The sequence below is a fragment of the Euprymna scolopes genome, chromosome 43 (assembly GCF_053919585.1).
Source record: "Euprymna scolopes isolate OS-2025 chromosome 43, ASM5391958v1, whole genome shotgun sequence".
NCBI classification, from domain to species: Eukaryota; Metazoa; Mollusca; class Cephalopoda; order Sepiida; family Sepiolidae; genus Euprymna; species Euprymna scolopes.
In genome coordinates, this window is record NC_136524.1 from 6,543,074 (window position 1) to 6,564,626 (window position 21,553).

General features: G+C 31.0%; 1 protein-coding gene across 1 annotated transcript in view; it reads right to left on the reverse strand.

The window, feature by feature from the left end:
- LOC145268380 (collagen alpha-3(VI) chain-like) overlaps window positions 1–21,553 on the reverse strand; it is a 155,605-nt gene that overhangs the window by 4,687 nt on the left and 129,365 nt on the right. The window contains exons 16-19 of the mRNA XM_080123937.1: window positions 20,696–21,277; window positions 13,798–14,367; window positions 10,574–10,648; window positions 3,516–4,000 (exon numbers count right to left, since the gene is read on the reverse strand). Of these exons, the coding sequence (XP_079980063.1) occupies window positions 3,516–4,000; window positions 10,574–10,648; window positions 13,798–14,367; window positions 20,696–21,277 (1,712 nt within the window). The remainder of the gene's footprint in view (window positions 1–3,515; window positions 4,001–10,573; window positions 10,649–13,797; window positions 14,368–20,695; window positions 21,278–21,553) is intronic.

The following is a 21,553-nucleotide window of genomic DNA, read 5'->3' on the forward strand; positions in this document are numbered from 1 at the left end:
TTGAAGGGGATATTCAAAAAAAAAGTCGATAAAAGTCGTCATTTAAAAAGAAATTTAAAATCAAATGTTTGTAAAAGTGAGAAATTATTAATTTGATAATTATTAATAAATGTTTAGTAACATTTTTCGGTGATAATGCAGAGAGTGGTCCGCGCTATTTTTTAAATCGTGTTTTTTTTTATTCCGACCAATCTGATATTGAAAAACAAAAAAAAACTCAAAAAGCAAGCGACAAACCTTTTTTTTGGCCTTATATAATAAAGAAAAAATGTGTAAATTAAAAATTTTGGAAGATAAACAAATGAATTATGTTTTTTTTTTGTTTTTTTTTACTTATTAAACAGAAAATGAAATCTTTCGTCAATTCGTGGCTGTGAAATGAATTGAACCGGAAGTTCAGTTTTATCAACAGAACAGATTCGCACCACGGTTAAAAAAATATATTTATTTTATTAAATATTTTAATAATTCGCGAGGTAAATTTATTTTAATAATATAAAAGCATGCCTCGACTCTAAAGATGGGTTGTCTGAAAATTTCAAATAAATTGGTAACGTAGAAATATGGTTTTATTCGTTTGGAACGAACAAAATGTACATTTATATATATATATATATATATATATATATATATATATATATATATATATATATATATATATATATATAAGCATGCTCGGCAGCAATTTTCTCTAATACATGTTTCGTTCAAGAGCAGGGACGATTCCAGTTTGTTTTTTTAAATGATTTAATTGACTTTTCAATAAAATTCACAAACGCAATTTTTATTTCATCGCTCACCTGAAGTTGCAAATAGAACAAAAATAAAAAATAGATTACAAGAAAACCAAACAAACCCTATCCTACAACGAAACATGCATATATATATATATATATATATATATATATATATATATATGTGCATGTATCATTATATATATATATTATATATATATCTTATATATATAATATATATATATATAGTTTGTGTGTGCGAATAAATGACAAAAGACTACATTTCAAAGCTCATGGTGTTGACCATCATATAATTTATTCCTTTTATTCAGTTGACATTTACAATTCTTAACAGTATCTGTTTCGTAGCGCAAATTTAATCACTTTATTATATCAATTGTGAATCTATTTTGTCCTTAACTTATAAGAAGAAATAGCAACAATAAATCCGTCAAAAGGAAACGAAGTGCATTTTGACATGATTAAAATCTGAAAATGGAAGAGAAGCTGTAAATAATATGGTTCCATTACGCCATTTTCAATTTCAGAAATATAGTCACTAAACGCATCTATTCGTACTTTGATATGCCAAGAGCAATTGCCTTTTACTAATTCAATATTCGATAATCTTGTATTAATAAACATTTTTCGAACTAGTTACTTAGTTAAATATAATTTTAAGTTAACATTGAATATATCTTAATTCCTTAAAAATTAGGTTTCAGAGTTTCCTAATCTCATAATAACATGTTCTTTTAGTTTTAATTAGATAAATGTATATTTAAGTGAAATCTAATTCTCATTTACCTTAAGTTATTTAAGCATTAAAAATGTTATTTACTTCCGATTTACTTTTACTTTAGCCCCTCCTACCCTATGCATACTTTTTTTCGAGTTAAGTTTAACTTATAATTCCGAAATGAACGTTTACTTAATATATATATATATATATATATATATATATATATATATATATATATATATATAGCGTGTCCAGGGGTGATGAAAAAAATCCAATAAAGTGCTCGATCGTAGATGTGAGAGCTGAAGATACAATATTTATTATGACACTATATATGTATATGAAATATGTATATGAAATATGTATATATAGTGTCATAATAAATATTGTATATATATATATATATATATATATATTAAAAATATATAGTTTATCTTAATTAATGTTCAATAGATATACCTTTTTATAACTAAAATGTTTTTACATCCATTCTAAAAATTAACACATTTCAGGCATATATTTGAGTCCACACATCAATCACTTGTTTCAACATAGTTTATTTTAGATCAAAATTGTGAATCTGATTACTATAAATACATTTGTAATATTATGATCATTACAAATTTATTATTCCTGTCCATAAACTAAATTACTTGCAAACTAAAGTTTAACATTTCTAAACATTACGATCAATCTAGAAGTTATAATATTACGAGTAACTACTATATTTTAATATTTACTTTTTCCTCCACATCTAATTATATAATATAGTTGTATTCTCCTCTTTATCACTCTACATATAAATACTATATTATGTGAGATATATTACCATAATTACCTTCATCGTTCATTTTAAATATTAATTTAGATATATATATATATATATATATATATATATATATATATAACTATTTCATCTACTCACATAAAATAATAATACAAAAGTATAAATTTATGCGTAAACTTTAAGTATTTACTTCAAAAGTGCTCAATACGTAGGTAGAGCTAGTTAGTAATTTATAAATATATATATATATATGTGTATATATATAATGGTCGATTTTCTAAAAAAAAATCAACCTCCAAGGTCGAGACGTTAACCTTAATATCGTTTGAAAAATCAACAACAAAAACTACGTAAATATATAAACGATATATATATATGTATATATATATACACACACATATATATATGTATATATATATACACACACATATATATATATATTGTCGTTTATATAAATGGACATTTTAAGTATTTATCAGTTAAAAGTTTATATAACGATTTGATTGTGAATATTAAATTTATTCGTAAACTTTAAGTATTTACTTCAAAAGTGCTCAATACGTAGGTAGAGCTAGTTAGTAATTTATAAATATATATATATATATATATATATATATATATATATATATATATATATATATATAATGGTCGATTTTCTAAAAAAAAAAAAACTCCAAGGTCGAGACGTTAACCTTAATATCGTTTGAAAAATCAACAACAAAAACTACGTAAATATATAAACGATAAAAACTAAACGGCAAATTGTCTATGGCATCATAGCGTAATGGATTAAGACGCTGGACTGAAATACGATAGGTCCGGGGTTCGAATCCTAATAACAATCAAACTACGCTGAAAAGGAGTAGGGCTCCGAAATATACATGTGCGTAGATTATTGTTTTTAAAAAATAAGATATATATATGTGTATATATATATATACATATACATATATATATATATATACATATATATATATATATTGTCGTTTATATAGATGGACATTTTAAGTATTTATCAGTTAAAATTTTATATAACGATTTTAATGTGAATATTAAATGCTCGAATTCCAAACAAGAAATTATGGACAAATCTTATTTATGAGTTCTTAAATGTAGATGAAGGAATAAAAGTGTGCTTACTTGTTTGCTTTTCGATAGCTGCTTTATAACTACCCAAACAAATTTTTTTTGTCAAAATATGGGACTCTCTCAACAGATGGTAATAAGAGGTGAAGGTTTGGAAATATCTGACGCTCGGTTTACTTGCAATGTTCTTCAGTTCCTGCTCGTGTTGGACAGAACCGACTGCAACCACAAAGATCTTCACGCCTGATTCACGGAGTAACTTTGCCTCCTCTAAAGTCAGATCGTAATCATCCGGAATTCCGTCGGTGAAGATGATCAGAATTCGCTCTGCTCCGCTGCGAACCGAAGCCGCGTGGAAGACTTTTTTTCTCGCCATGTAAAGAGCATTGCCGGTCTTCTTTTTGCCTCTCAGGTACGCCATACTTTGAATTCCGTTCAATACTCTTGACTTATCTGAACCAGAGATGAAATCAAATACTTGGTGATACATATTGCTGAATACAGCAAGGCCAACTCGGCTCATTTGGGGTCTGATTTCAAAGTTATGAACAATGTCTTCGATAGCTTTTCTCTGTTCTATAAATTTCGATAATATTACTGTTGAAGATGAATCCAATAGAAAAAACATATCAACCATTTTATTCTTGCAGGCTACAAAACAAAATAAAATATAGTTGATTTGCTACAAAGTGTGAAATTGAAATCAATTAAATATGTCCACATTATTAAAACAGCGACTTTAGGAAACACACACGTATATTTATATTTAACGTTTTTCACGCAAACTATATCTGTATATCTATAAAAATGATAATATGTGATGATACTTCTCAACCTATATACTCAACGAATTTTTCATCTACAAACTTAAAATTTGGTATATAGGTCATTCAGTGTCCTTCTTTTTTTTTGGGGGGGGGGTTCGCGTTTAAATTAAAAGATATATAGAAATTTGAATTTAATTTTAATTATTATGGTCTCTGTTTAGTGCATATATACCTATAAGTATGGCAGACCACTCATGATTTAATGGCTGTAAGTTTTTCTTTTTCAAAAATAAAAAATTATAAACAGAGCGACTCATAGAATCTACCTATATTCTTTTTTCATCTTAATATACTTTCATAGAAATTTTCTTGTTATGTCACAAAAAACTATTTTCTTTACGTCACAAGTGTCACGCTCATACATTAATTCTATAGGTAATATAACATACTGACCCAACGGGTCACGGGTAGTCTAGTTTTCATTATTTTTTTAGTACAGATCAAAGTTTATTTCATATGGTTAAATATACGGCTAAAATCATTTCTCTCTCATGGTCTCTTGACTAACTGGCTTTCGCTCTAAATTGGGAATAGAGACCCCTTCGAATTGACTATTTCTTTCGTAGCGATGGCAATTCTAAATTACTAAATTACATAACAAGATTCTGGTATCGTCATCAAAAAATTGAAATTTTATGTTTATTTGCAAACATACCGAATAATGAAAAAAAAAATAAAGATAATAAATAAACACAAATAAAGAAAATAAATAAGCAAATAAAGCAATAATCAGAGTCTTTAGCGATCTTTGCAGTATATTTTATCAAAAACGCTCCAGACAAAACACCAAGTCACTGGATGTAAGGAGCTTAAAATTACTGCTTCAAAGTAAAAAAAAAAAAATTTTTTAAAGCTAAAAGTGTAAGCTGGATAGATCCCAACCCAGAAAAAGCGATTCTTTCTCCTTTGTCAGAAACATTGGTCATGGAATGTGAGGACCAAAGGATAAAATAAGAGAAGTGAGAGTTAGAAGGATGTCAAAAATAATTCAATATCCACTTACAATCTTAGCCAGGACGTAATTCAAAAGTAGGGAGAGAGATTAGGAAAAAATTTTAGCGTTGAAATCTATTTATTTTCTCTGGTTGCAGATCGCCATGTGTTGCTAGTTGGTGAAATCGGTTTTATTATATAGTTTTGTTTGTTCGAAGGAAAGAAAAACATAGCAGAAAACTTGTTTTCGGTTTCAAATAACAAGAAACTAACAATGTAATAAAGATCGAGTGATAACCTTACTAAGAATATTTTGGATGATTTAAAAAAATAGTGGAGAATTAAATTCATCAATAACCTTATTGTAACGATGTTCGACAAACCAACACGTTGTAATTTCTAGTCGCAAAGCAAACAAAGAATAGAAAAGAGCTTTTTTTTTTAACAATGACGTTTATTTCCTTTTTTTTTCGTTACCATTTTGACGTCTTTCACGTGATCGTTTTCTCGTACATGCTCTCGGATATCATCCACGCCTTACATGATCTCAAACGTTCTCATCGTCTATAACGTAATCTCCTTTTTAAAATCTTTCTTTCTATCTAACGGTGACGTTATTTCGCATGTATTTGCATACGTGCTTCTGTGCTATTTTACATTATTGTCATTAAAAATGTATCCACATAAAATAGAGACAATGAAAATATTAGTTGAAATAAAAAATATATTTATTTACAGAGGGATTATCGTTCATTACTATGTCCTAATTACTATATTATTACTATGTTTTAATTACTATACTATTACTATGTCCTAATCCAGAAAAAATACACGATTAAACCCAGAACTCCACTTTCAACGTAGACCTCCACTACCATGTCTCATTCTCCAACATCAGGGATCTACGTTCCAACCTTCCATAGGTTGAAACCAAATTACAGGAGACTAAACCAGATCTATTTATCCTAAGTGAAACTGGCATTGGACCGACTATTTCTGTAGATGAATTCATAATTAAAGGATATTCTAATTTAACATCCAAATCTGACCTCCAAGATCGCCTGAGGCATGGAATATGTGCCTACATTAAAGATGGCTTTTTTAGGATCATCTCCAGAGAAGATCCTAAATACCCTATATGTGTTTCCGGGTTGCATTTGCTCACACCATCACACCACTGTGTTTATATTTGCACCTATCGCCACCACAACAGCGGAGTTACTATATTTGAGAGCATATCTAAGAAAATTGACAACATGGTGTCTGCTCATTATTCGGCTAACATTCATGTCTGTGGAGACTTCAATGTTCACAGTGTGAAATAGTTAACCCACTCAGACAAGACAGATGATTAGTCACGATTTCTCCATTGCTTATGACCACACTCAGATTGTTCACGTACCTACCCGTGGGCTTTACACTGACGTTCAGTATGGAAGTCTAGTATCCTTTTTCTCGCAACTTGCACTAAGCTATGTACATCTACCATTCTGTCTCCACTAGGATTTCCGACCACTTGGTTGTATCAGTTAAAACAAAAACGAAAGGTAATAAGTCCTCGGATGTACCTCTCCATCATACGGTATATCGATACACCATGGCTGACTGGGATAGCTTCCGTTCATTAATATCAGGTCTAACTCTGTGTTCCATGTTTAAAAAGGATGTATCCTCTATAGTATCAAACCTAACGGAATGCTTAATTGTAGGTCTAGACTGTTGTATTCCTTCTAAAAAATTCCAGCAAAAACCTAATAGCCAGCAGTAGTTCTCTTTAGAATGTGCTTCTGCGATTGCACACTGAAATCACTTTTCCGTTGCTTCCAACGTAATAGATGTACTGAGACTAAAGCCGCCTTCAGGACTGCCAGCAACCACTGCAAAAGAGTAATGAAGAACGCAAGAGAGTTGTATTCTCAGTTCGTTAAGTGCAAAGTAGCTGAGCAGCGGCTTGGTTCCCACCAGTTTTGGCAAATAATAAACAGGATCCTAAACAGAAGCGTGTGCTCTATCCCAACCATCATCAATGGACCTGAGCTAATCTCGTCAGCATCAGACAAAGCCAAACTCTTTGCCAAGAACTTTGCCGCTAATTCTACACTATGCGAGCAAGGCCATCAACCTCCCGTATTTCCTTCTGTATCAGAAAATACACAAATATCTGTGTGTGATGTTGTCAAGCTAATCAAAAACCTTGAATCCAGTAAAGTAACTGGTCCTGGCGGCATTCCAATTATAGTGCTGGAAAACCTTCAATGGTTTCCGTTCTGCTAGATCTATATCAGATGTGTTGACAGTTATATTTTATAACATTAACGAATCTCTCGACGGAGGCTTCGTTTCTAAGGCAATTGCTCTTGACATATAAAAGGCCTTTGATAGGGTATGGCATAAAGATCTGTTTTACAAGATGTCCAGCTACGGCATAGCTGGAACTGTCTTCTCAATTATTAAATAATTTGTCTCTGATAGGTTCATAAGTGCAGTCGTTGATGGGCAAAAATCAAGAAGTCGCAGTATTAATGCTGGAATCCCTCAGGGGTCCATTATGGGCGCAACTCTCTTCCTGATCTACATAAATGGACTCCCAAATCACATCCTTAGATCATTCGTAGACATTTATGCTAATGACACTACTATCTATGGTAACACGTAAACGACCGTAGTTCTCTCTGATTCTCTCTCTTCTGATCTTGAGCACGTGGTACAATAAGGAAAGAGATGGCTGATTGATTTTAATGCATGTAAAACCAAGCTTCTACTATTATTACATCATCAACGCTTTCATCCCTATCTGGCATTAATTGAAATGAATGGCTCTCGTCTTGGGGAAGTTCCATGTTTTGACAAGCTTCTGGGATTGACCTTTACTCCTATTCCGAACATTGAACACATACATCAAATCCGTTGCCAAGGCCGATAGAAAAATGGTGGAATCCTTCTACTGCTCCAGTAGATATCTCATTACTGGTGCAATTTTCTTCCTATATAAGAGCCAGGTACGTCAAATAATGGAGTACTGTTGCCACATATGAGCAGGAGCTACTAGAAAGAGCTTATCCTGCCTTGATAGAATACAAAATAGATTTCATAGTTTAGTCGGGGGTGCCCTTTTCTCTTCCTTGCAACCTTTTTCCCACAGAAGAGACGGGGTTGAGCCTGTCTCTGTTTTATCGTTAGCTTCAAGCTATGGCCCTACCTCACCAAACTTTCACGAAAAACACTCGTCTAGCTGAAACCACTATCAATAATTCCTTCCACTCTTTCTGTGCCTAAACCTAAACGTAGAATACACAAACCAAGCTTCTTTCTTAGAACTTCACGCCTGTGAAATTCTTTTCCGTTTGCCTATGTTCCAGCTGAGTACAATTTAGTCGTCTTCAAGTCCAACGTAAACAAATTCTTGATGAACCGTCTCCTTAAGTAATCTAATTTACCAAAATTCCACTACTAACAATCACTACGATATTGTACTATTGTACACTCATTAACCCTTATCCTCGAGTGGCCTCCGGGCCTTAATAAGTAGTGACTTCTTTGTAAAAAAAAAAATGCCTCTGCATTACTATCTCCTAAGTCTCCTAGAGTAGTTCAGTCTAGGAGAGTAGAAAGTGGACCTTTAGTTTACTCTCTGCAACTTCATAACTCTCACTTCCCTTATTTTGTCCTGTAGTCCTCATATTCTATGAGCGATGTTTCTGACAAAGGCGAAAGAATTGTTGTTTTCTGTCTTACACTTATCATTGGATAGATTTTGCCTTTAAAGTATTGTTTCCTTTTAGCTTCTTGCATCAAGTAACTTCATAAATTCCTTCCACCCTCCCCCCCACCCTCCCCAAAAAATGTCTGAGATGGGATTATAGGAAATCATTCTTTCAAAGTATTAAAATTATTATGAAAAATAATTTTTAAAAGTTCCTGTAAAATATACCCGGTGAAAATATACGCAAGAGAAATACACATAATCGCACTTAAATGGGCAGTTAGAATCTCAAAAAGATCTACCGGTTTTAAGTAAGAAAGCGGGGAAATGTCAATTAAAACATAAGAAACTTGAAATAAAAAAAAGATAACTAGGACGATGTATTCTTTTCCTTGTTTTGATTCTCAGGTATATATCCATTGATATCTTATGTGTTTTTATGTAGAGTGATGTGGTTCTTAGTTAATTAACTGTGTCTGTGTCGGATATATACTCGAGGGTAAAAACAATGAAAAGAATATGCTGTTGTCATGACCCTAGTGATAACCTATAACATTAAGTCGACCGATATTTGAAACTGACAGATCAATAGTTAGTTGGGTTTTTTGTCTTGTTTTTGTTTTGTTTTGTTTTTTGTTTGTTTGTTTGTTTGTTTGTTTTTATCGGTCATTAACGCCAATTTTCGATCCGTGTTGTTCACCTAAATAATTGCAAAAATCAAATCGTTTCCATATTCTATCCAATGACCTGTTCTTTTAGTATCTTGAAAATAGACAGACAAATTGCCCATGCGTATTTGGTAGTTATGAAAGTATGGAGAAGAAAGGCTGATTGGTTCATTACAGAAATAGAGATAAAAACTGCAAAGTCACTAAATCACATCGTAAGTTGAGAGAAAAAATCTGTGTAAGCATTAAATTTTTTATTGTTTTTATAAAAATGTGTCCATTTGGAGTTAAAATCTATTGAGAAATGCACATTTTGTATTGAGAAATAAGACTCTTTAAATATCAAAACATTAGGTAATTAATACCCAAGTTATCCATGTGGTCGTCAATTTTGGGATTATGGTTTCTTGATGTAAAAAGTGGAACGCTGTGGTTCGAAAATTAACCGGCAAACAAAACAAAGACTTTCTTCATTATTCTAGAAAACGGTACCCTATAGAAATCAATAATTAATGCCTCGTAGAATACTTCTAATATGTCTTAGAAATGATGCGTATAACGAGGATTTCATACTTTTTGCTTCAAGTTTTCAATTTTGGCGGGTTTCGTTTTCCATTTTAGATCACGGTGTTTCGCATTTTATGTGACGGCCACAGTGGATAATTTGTTATTATTTATCCAATGTTTACATATTAAAACTGTTATTCTCAATATAAAATGTGTATCTCTCAATAGATTTTAACTCCAAATGATTCACCACGTAATGATTTCAAAAAGAAGATTTTTAATGCCTACACAATTATTTTTTTCTCTTAAATAACTTACGCCACGATTTAGAGATTGCCATAAAAACTTATTTTTAAAGAAAAAATGTCAATTATCTTTGAATATATTAATTTTGAATCTAAATTCACTAAATTTATTAAAGAAAATGCAAAATAAAAACTCAGATCACGAGACCTTATTTTCTGATCGTGATATTTGGATTTTCGATGTATCGACTAGCGCGTATTGATCACAAAGGAAAAATAACTAAAAGTTTTCATACGGAATATTATGGAATCGCTAAAATAAAAAAAACGTATATACTCACCTTCTATCAGCCGTGAAGTGGGCCTGGGTGGTGCGAAATAAATTGGTCTTTTAGTGCTAACATCTAGAGTAGTCGCTGAAATAGTACAAAAGGAATTTCGTACAGAAACATGTTTTCTTTCATAATAGCTTAAAAAAATTGCATAAAATATTTGCATTCATGCAAATATTTTATGCACTTATTAATAACGGCATTGGAATCCCATCTGCTACGATAGGATCAGCAATTTTTGTTCTGCTATAAACAAATGCTAAAATAGGAAAAAAAGTATTCCGTCGAGAAATATCATATTTGCTTTTTTAAGAACAATATCATATTTGCTTTTTTAAGAACAATAATATTTTAAATACATTAACAAATGCATAAAACACCCGTAAAAATACAAGTATTTTATGCATTCATTAATGTCCTCATTAGGATCCAAGCTGTTGTAGTAATGGGAGTAGTTAATGTCCTGCTAGAAATGATTGCTAGAAATGATTGCTAGAAATGATTGCTGACACAGGAAAAAATATTTCTTCTAGAAATGGAACTCGTCTTTTAGGAAGCACTAACAAATGTGAGAAATATTAATATAAGTTTATCTTGGTAATTATTTCCCTTTCTTGAACTTCTTGTCACTGCATTCTAGCAATGTTGCTACAAGTAGAGGTGCAGTTAGGGATTACGTAACTCTCGCTTCACTCAGTACAGTTATATGCTTGATGCACGCAATATAATATTTACAGAAGGTTAAACACAAGGTCAAGTGTGGCTTCGAAAAGCTAGCGTACTGGGAGTAGCGCGCCCCAAAATACAAAAATGCCTGTGCATCCCATTGGTATTTTTCGGTAGAGGCTCTTCAGGCAATTCACAATTAACCAACCCCTTATCAAAAATATGATTAGGTCTGGGAAAGTAGACCTCGTGAGACTTAATAGGAGAATACCTCAGCCCAACAGCGAAGAGTATGAAGAAACTATAACAAAGTAAAATTCTTGTATGACTGCAATGGGTCTATTAATCAACTTTTATTCATATGAATTTAACATTCTCTTTACTCATTAAAGTGGGTCTGTAATTGAAACAGCAAGATTGACGAAATAACTACATTTGTCAGAAAAAGGCACAAAAAAAAACTATTGATACGTGTAGACTGTATCAAACAACGAGTTAATTCACATTCGCGCCTTTTTTAGTCTGCTTGAAGCTATTCCTCTTCCGTAGCATGAAGTGCATCTTACAAAATAGAAGACGTACATATGGTCGATTCTCCTTTACGGCTTCGATTGTTGGATAGTAACGCAGGCTGCTGGAAGTCATTTGAAAGCAGCACAAATATGATTTTTAAGGAGAATTCTAGGGAGACAAATGAAAATATCATGCGTAAGGCAGAGTACAGCCGATCACTACTCAGTACCGTCAACGCAAAACAGTTAAAGTTCTTCAGCCATTTAATACGGGAGGACGGCTTAGAAAAAAGTTTGATGTTAGGAAAATTGCCGGGGAAAAGAGCAGGGAAAGACAACGAACAAAGGGTTACTGGAAACACAATTATAGCTCTCATCAGAAAACCCGAATGCAGAAGGGACTGGAGAGCCACGAACATTGATGTCTACAATAGCAGACCTGATACTTGAAGAAGATATTCGTAATTGCGTAAACATTCAAGATATAGAAAATCATTATTTCATGAAAGATCACGTATAGTATTTTGTGCTGAAGTGGGTACGGGGTTCGAGTGAAGATAAAGTTAATAATATAAACAGGGCAAAAAATAAAGGGCAAATAAAACGCGAAATGCTGAAGTAAACAATCATTGAGAAGAAAATGTAATCTGCTTGCGAACATCCTTCTTGCCCTTTTATCCGGCATTAAAGGCGTAAGAAAATGGTACATGATATCACCTTGCTAAACAATCGGCATTATAAAGTGAGGATCAAAAAGTAATCCTGGTAAAAAATGTTTCTTTCTACACCTCAAAAACGGAGCCCTTTGATCGCCCTGGACTACGGTCAACCACTTTACTTATAACTTACTTGTAAGGTTATTAATTGTTTCAAACATTTTAACTACGCACGTATGTATTTACTGAATGTTAGTCAATGCTGTTAAAACTTTAATCTCATTATGTCTGTATGTTTTTCTATCTCCATTTTTCAAATTGTATCTCCCCCACTACGAAAAGTATTATTGCAGAGCTAGGTGGATCAAATAATTGCATTTTGCACTGTTTTTTATGAGTATTTAGCCGGTTGCTAAAGGGGTAAAAATTACAAGAAATTAGAACTTGGCAGGCGTCAGTCCACTTAAAGTTCTTTTGCACGCATGTACACACACACACACACACATGCATACACACACATACACACACACACACACACACACACATATATATATATATATATATACTTGCATGTAATACACTGAGTACGTGTAATCCAGTAAATTTTCATATACCAATAAGTTTTAAGCCAAAATGAGATGACTTAAAAAGTAAGCTACGAAATTACCATATTTTATAATTGAGCATTAATATACTGTGAAAGCAAAATCAAGATTTCAAAAAAGGTGTATTTCATTTTACGTTACAATTGTTTCCATGCCAGATTGACAATTTCAAACATTATGGCGTTTGAAAATTTTCACAAAAATCAGAATTTCTTCAGACATTTTGAATAAAAACACTCTTGACAATAGAATATTGTTTAAAGGAAAAGAAAAAGTCCCTTGCTTTTCACAGAGGTTACCTTCAGAGTGTATGTTTTTTTACATGCTTCTTTTTCCGTTAAAGGAATTTTTCTTTTATATATATATATATATATATATATATATATATATATATATATATATATATATATATATATATATAGCTTTAAGTAAAAGGAAAAGAGAAAGATAAATTCCATAAAAGGAGACTTAACCGGATAATGTCAAGCTCAACAATAATTTTTGGAGCTTATATAATAAAATTAAATGAAAATACAAAACTATATATAGATAGATATAGAGTGGATCATTTATTTAATAGTGGAATACAGGCAAAATTTGGGGGATAGACGGGACTCTTTATGCCAGGGCATTTTGAAACCTAACGCTTATATATATATATGATGGCATGATGATGGTCAATATTAATGACAGAAGTTAGCATAATCCACGTAGATGGGTCGTTAGTATAAAGTTAGTTTGTATACAGGTATGAAAGCTTTTCATCAGATTAATATACACGAGTTGATACTTACTTTTGCAGGTCATTACGTCAAATATGGGTAAGAGGTCACTCAAGAAGCTGTAGCTGTTGCGTCTAAAAAGATTCTCGTCGCCACTAGCAATCGCTTTTAATATTCTCTCGTTCAATCTATATCCAACGCTTATAACAATGATCTCGACTCCTTCCAGTTTAAGCTTTTCCGCTTCAGCTATTGTTTCTTTAAAGTTATCTGTGTCTCTAACGGTAAATAAGATGACGATTTTCTTAGCGTACGATCTAGCATGAGTGAAAAGGTGGGTGCGTGTGTAAGACAAGGCCTTTCCTACGTCAGTTGTATCTCCCAATTTCGGCCGGTATTTCATCTTCTCGAGAGCTTCAATGGTATTGTCCCCTGGACGATATTTACTGAATCCAAAAGTCGTGTTCTCAATAACTATATCACCAAAAGAGACAGCGCCGATGCGGAAATTATCTCGGCGATTATGCGTTAAACGTCGTGTAAAATCTTGCAAAAATTCTATTCCTCTCGTAAAAATGTGCCTGCGAATACACATTGATGCTTCTATTATTAAGGCGATGTCAGCCGGGATGCACTCGCAATCTGAAAGAAATAAAGGATGAAGATGAAGTATATATATATTATCATCTGAATTCTATCAGTGTCTTATCTCGCTTATATATATATATATATATATATATATATATATATATATATATATATATATATATATATATATATCCACATACAGTACTGTTTTGCTGTTTCACAGCTCATCAGTACGGCTAGGCAAGCAACTACCTCAAGCCAGGATCGAAACCTGATCTCCAAAACGACAGTCGGAACTGCTAACCGTTGCGCTATACAGCTGCTGCTATGTGGGCAGTGAATTAACAATGTTTTGACATTGTCCAAGGTACCCAAGCTCAATTTGTTTACACAAAGAGTATCGCTTTATACACTAGTGGTAATTTGTATATCACCTCAACGTAGGATAGGGAGTATTATATATATATATATATATATATATATATACATATATGTGTGTGTGTGTGTGTATGTATGTATGTATGTATGTATGTATAAATTTAGGTATTTAAATTTTATGATTTGAAAAGGTTAATCTTCAAATATAGAATTATGATATCTTCTCTATATAAATAAAATGAACTCATTTTTCCCCGTCTGATTTTGACCTTAATAGGATTAAAAATCAAGATATTTCATGCAAATATAATATGCACAAACGGCAGAACAATATCTGAGGTGTGTTATAGGCTTATTATTTCTCAAATTCCTCGATAATCTTAGATTTCTATACTTTTTCTGCTGAGAAGTCACGGCCAAAATCGGTTAAGATCAATGGAAGTGGTAAAATATTTTCTCTCTTATAAATTCCTCCTCCCCCTGCCACCACTTAACACCGTTTGGGGATCGTTCACAAGGAACAATTAAGAAGAGAACACCGGTTTGGCTTCGTAGTTCATTCATGTCAAGTTATCTATAATCACTAAACTAAGCTGCAGTGCTCTGTGGCGTAGTGGTTAGCGTGCTGGACAATTCACATTATATTTTCACGTTCGCGCCGACCTACCGTAGTCGTTTTTTTTTTTTTTTTTTTTTCTAAACAACTGGAATGGACTTTTCTTGGTGGCCGAACTGTTAACGTTGCAGATGTTTTTTTTTTTGTTTTTTTCACACTTTATTTTCCTACTTTTACTCATGACTCCGGGTTTGATCCTTCCTACTTACCTACCATAACATTTTTTAAAACTCCCCCCCCGTCCCGGAAACAAACACTCGGGCAACGCCGGGTACCCCCGCTAGTAACTAATATTATGTTAACATGTTTCCAAAATTTCAACATAAAAAAATGTGTACATAAGACTCAGAAACCTTTAAAAAACATATATGTCAGTCCTGGTCCAGGTAGACAACGAAATTGTAAAATGACTATATATATATATATATATATATATATATATATATATATATATATATATATATATATATATATATATATATATATATATATATATAGGGATTTAAATTTTATGGCTTGAAAAAGTTATTCTTCAAATATAGAATGTTTTATTGTTTGAAACCAACTAATACAATTTAATAAACCTATTTCCTTAACCCATAAGTTTCCGGTGCTTATTTATCTCCACAGAGGAAAAATATCAGCAAATATTTTTATTGGTTAGCACCTTATTTTCTAAAAGCAATAAACATATAAAATTGAAATTTTTAAACATTTTAAAACGTTTTAAATGCATAAAATAAAGGAAATGGACCTTGAGGCAGAAAACGATATTGTACTTTAAATCAATTCTATGTATCTAAATTTTTTTTTTTTAAATTTAATAACCTTAATTTTCTATGTTTATTACTCATGGGTTAAGGAAATAGATTTATTAAATCGTATTCTTTGTTTTCAAACAATAAAAGTCTCTATATTTGAAGATTAACCTTTTCAAATCATAATATTTAAATACTAAAATTTGATTCATTTGCTCTATCTTGTATATTGAGCAATTTTATTTAGCTGTGGTGGTTTTATATAAAATATTAAATCTAATAATATTTTGTAAGACCGAAAATCACTGAATTTGCATACCAGTGGATATATTTCATTTCATTATTCTGAAGAAGTATATATATATATATATATATATATATATATATATATATATATATATATATATATATATATATAATGTTCTGTTTAATAATCAACTTCTTGGATTATTAAAATTTCTATTGGACTATTTAATTCACATCTCTGCCTCTAACTAATCAACGATTTATTTAGATTGTACCACATTGTTCATGTTTATTTTATAATTATTAATAATGATTGAAAAGGAATAATGAAATAAAATAAATACAATAAATTAATTAAAAAATAAGTTAATTTTTTTTATTTTTGTCATTAATTCACTTATTTTTAATCATTTTAATTGTTTTTCATTCATTAATACACTTTTTCTTTTGTTTTATTCATCTTTCCAATTAATTTTTCATTAACTTATTCGCTTATTCGCTTATTTCTATTTATTTTTTTCGTGCACTTTTTCATTCATTTTTCACTTATTTCATTCATATATTTCTTTCATATCTTATTCATTTTTATTGAATTTTTTTCGTTTATTTTTCATTCGTGTCTTCATGCTTTTTCATTCATTTTTTTTCATATTTTTAATAATTTTTTATTCTGCTTTATTTGTTTTGTTTTTGTTTTCTATTCATTTTTAATTTTGCACTTTACGTTTCATTCAGTCATTTTAATTTTTTTTTCATGCACTTTCATTCATTTTCCTTACTTATTATTCTGTTTTCCATTTAGTTATCCATTTCATTCATTTTGTTTTACTTTATTTTTTCTTTTATATTTTTTATTTCCTTCCTATTTTCATTTGCAAATATTTTTCATTCATATTTGCATTTAATTTTTAGTCGTTTTTTCTTCTTCATTTTTAATATGTTTTATCAGTATTACATTTGGTAACTAGTTTATATCAAATTCTTCGGAAATATTGTCTTCGTCGACATAATTTACTTTCACATTAAGGTTAAATGGAAAAACTGACAAGAAAATAGTATTGTCTGGGATCAAAATTGTGAGATTACAAAATGTGTTCAGAAGATAAAATTTACTCTAGGATAGCGATACAAAATAGTTTTAAAACTAACAAAACCAATAGAAAATAAACAAATAAATAAATCAAATAAACATGAATGTACATAAACGATCACACATATATGTATGTGTATATAATTGCATATATATATGTGCATATATGTATATATATATGTATATATAAACTAACATTAAAAAAACTAACCTAGATTTAAAACAGATCAAGAAACTAGATACCCAGACTAAATAGAGCACACACAAAGGAACAGGTCAACCAGAGGTCAAATAGGCCTTTGTCCGATAAGTGCATGCTCATTAGCTGATAGGAAGGGCGCGGTGGATACTAGGAAGCTGATTGGCTAACTAAAATCTGAATAGAATATTCGTATATAAAAACGACAACCAACCACAAAATTCGCACATACGCATGAAGAGTTCTAGAGTGGACGAAACGCGGAATATTAAGTGTAGCTTAATCGCCATATATATTTTATAACTTACTAACTAGTTCTACCTATGTATTGAGCACTTTTAAAGTAAATACTTAAACTTTACGCATAAATTTATACTTTCGTGTACTAATTTTATGTGAGTAAATTAAGTAGTTATATATATATATATATATATATATATATATATATATATTTAATTGTACAGAAGTTCAGAAAAACATTGGTACTGTCGGTTTACAGCCCAACATAAAGGGGACTAGCTAATGGTAAAACGCAAATGATGTTAGGCACTCGTCAGCCATGTTGTTTCTGTCTGAGGACAAAACATTTCAGGTCCGCATTTATTTCTTTATAATGATGTTTATTTTTATTTACCTATACCTTATTCCTATCTCTGTATATTTTATTTTATTCTAATATGAATTTTCTATTTTTTTTTCATTTTTTATTTAATGCATTTTAGTAAATATGTACTGTTCTGTTTTTGCATGGTTCGCGGTCTGCCTTCTGTTAATTTTAGCCGGTACAAGAGAGGTAATTAATTTATCTTAATTTTCCATCTTTGTTTCAGTTAAGGGGAGATAGTCCATGTTTCAGATGGTCCAAGGGAGGTAATTATTCTATCTTATTTTTTTTTACCTTTTTTATTTTATTTTAAATAGTTGAGGGAGGTATGCAGCTATTTGATATCTAAGTGTTTTATATATGTGTATATATTTTATGTATGTGTTCTTTAATGTAGCCATAATTTTCTTTATTTTTATACTTAATTTTTATACTTAATATTTACAATTGTCTACTTTTCACTTAACTAATTTATGCGCTAAGTTTACTGCATATATATATATATATATATATATATATATATATATATATATATATATATATATATATATAAGTAAAAGGCGTCACAATATTGTAAAATTAAAATTACAATGTTTTATTCAATAAGGAATACGAGATAAATGTTAAAAATTACTTATTCCATGAAGATTCTAAGAAGGGCGCTCCTCCTCGTAGAAAAAAAGTTAGCAAAAACGAATATATAGATAAAATCTATTTTTGCTGGTCAGCGCAATTTTTAAAAAACGGTAAAGAAAAAGATTTCTAAAGAAAATAAAGAATGTTCAGCAATATCCAATAATTTTTGTTGCAGAAATCCTGTGAGAATAAAAGGTTTGTATTGGGCGATTAGTAAATTCGGAGAGAATGCAGTTAGGAGATTTGGAGTTCTTATCCTGTCGCAGTTACCACCTGACGAAGGCCAGAAGAATAGTTGGACGAAACTTCGTGAAGCAACAACCAATAAAGATTAGGATAATAATCCACAATAAATAAATTAATAAACAATACTCATCTCAATAATGAATTCCAATTGAATAATATATATATCATTTGGTATAAACCTGACCATGGAAGATCAGATAATAAATAAATGTGGATTTATAAGATCAAAAAATTCAATCTTGATCGCCCTTCAGGGCCCATGGTTCAGTGGATAGAGACGTTGAATCTCTATGGTTCCAGATGAGAATTGTCTGAAGATAGCGGTTTCAATCCTATACAGAAACTTACTTGGCCAAATTGTGGTGAGACGACAACAACTGTGGATGGCAGTAATTGCTGACAATGCGGTTAGGAGATTCGACGTTTCTATCCCGTCGCAGTAACCACCTGACAAAGGCCAGAGGAATAGTTAGCCGAAACGTCGTAAAATAACAACTAAGAAAAAGATGAGGATAATGATCCGCAATAACTTAAATTAATAAACAATACTCATCTTAATAATGAATTCCAATTAAATAATATATATATCATTTGGTATAAACCTGACCATGGAAGATCAGATAATAAATAAATGTGGATAAATGTTTAAATATATAGACAAGTCTTGTATTGAATAGAAGGGGAAATCCATTTCATGGCAATTAAATGATAATTCGTAGAGAGACATGTATATATATATATATATATATATATATATATATATATATATATATATATATATATATATATATATATACTAGCAAAAGTACCCGTCGTTGACTGGGTTCAAAAACAGCCTACAGAAAATGGACTCTGATTTATGAAAGTATGATAGGTTATGAAAAGGAAGGGTTGTAAAGAGATAGCTTCGAATTTAGGGGTATCAAAACTAAATCAAAATATGATGAAAGTAAAAATAAAATAGATAAGCCCCATAATTTATTATACTATACCTGTTCACACTGAAACACTTATCACAATATTCTGTGGATCTAGATTAAAAAAGCTTCTTAAACTTTGTGACATATTTCCATTCTATGGAAGTCAGGCGCGAACGAACACCCTACAATTTTATTATATCATCCCTATTTAAGCTAAAACATACTTATCAAACTATTAATATGTACATCTATATCAAAAACACTTGTAAACTTTTGCTTTTTAATTTTTTATTTCCATACTTTATGGACCAGACGCGTACGCAGACCCCACAATTTTAATGAATCATCATTATGCCAGATCAAACATACCCATTCCTGTGTCTCGATACATCTTCTATCATTATATGTGATCAGTTTTTTATAATAGTCAACCATATAGGAGCCTATTCGTGACCAGACACACACAGACGTTCAGCTTTATATATATATATATATATATATATATATATATATATATATATATATATATAGAGAGAGAGAGAGAGAGAGAGAGAGAGAGAGATTGAAAATTGTAACACTTTATAGAATTAATGAAACGTGGGTTATGAAATGTTTTAAGAATATTATGGACAGGTATTATTTATGAGTCTTTTATTTTTGTTGAGTGAAGAATATAAAACGGTACTTACCATCTTTGTATTTGATTAATCTTTGATTATCGACCGAACAAACCTTGTCGATCAAAAGACTGGACTTTGCCACAAGAGCATCATAACTGTCAAATATCTGAACAAACTGAGTGGATGGTTTACTTGCAAGTTTTTTCAGCTCCTGCTTATTCACATTATCGCCGATTCCAACCACAAATATCTTCACGCCGGAATCCTGGAGCAATTTAGCCTCCATTATCGATAGATCATAATCAATTGTCCTACCATCGGTGAAGATTATCAAAATCCTGTCTGCATGTTGGCGGAAAAAATCCGGTTTAAGCATAAGCGTTTTTGCTTGCTGAAAGGCCAAACCTGTCTTTCTCTGACCTTCCATGGGGCTAATGGTTCGAATTCTTTGCAATAGTTTCGACTTGTCGGAACCAGTATCTAAATCCACTATGAACTTATATTTTTCATTAGAAATACCGACTCGAATCTTTTGGGGACCGATATCAAAATTGGTAACAATATCTTGCAGTGCTCGTTTTTGTTTAAAGAACTCATCTTTTTTTTCAGTTTCCAGGAGGAAAAACACATCGGCGACTTTATTTCCACAAGCTATAATAAAAAACAAAATTAAAACTAATTCATTATGAAATGTTAAGGCAAAATCAATTAATCGTTAGCATTAGTCACACATGGGCATTATCATGCAAACATATATATATATATATATATATATATATATATATATATATATATATATGAAATAAAATGGAGGTGTAAGGACCTGAATACTCAACGTTTCGCCCGATTTATGCGGGCTTTTCAAGAGAGATGGTCGTTGACGAGAGAGTCGGAAGATTTGGGGCTATATATAATGATGGGGGAGAG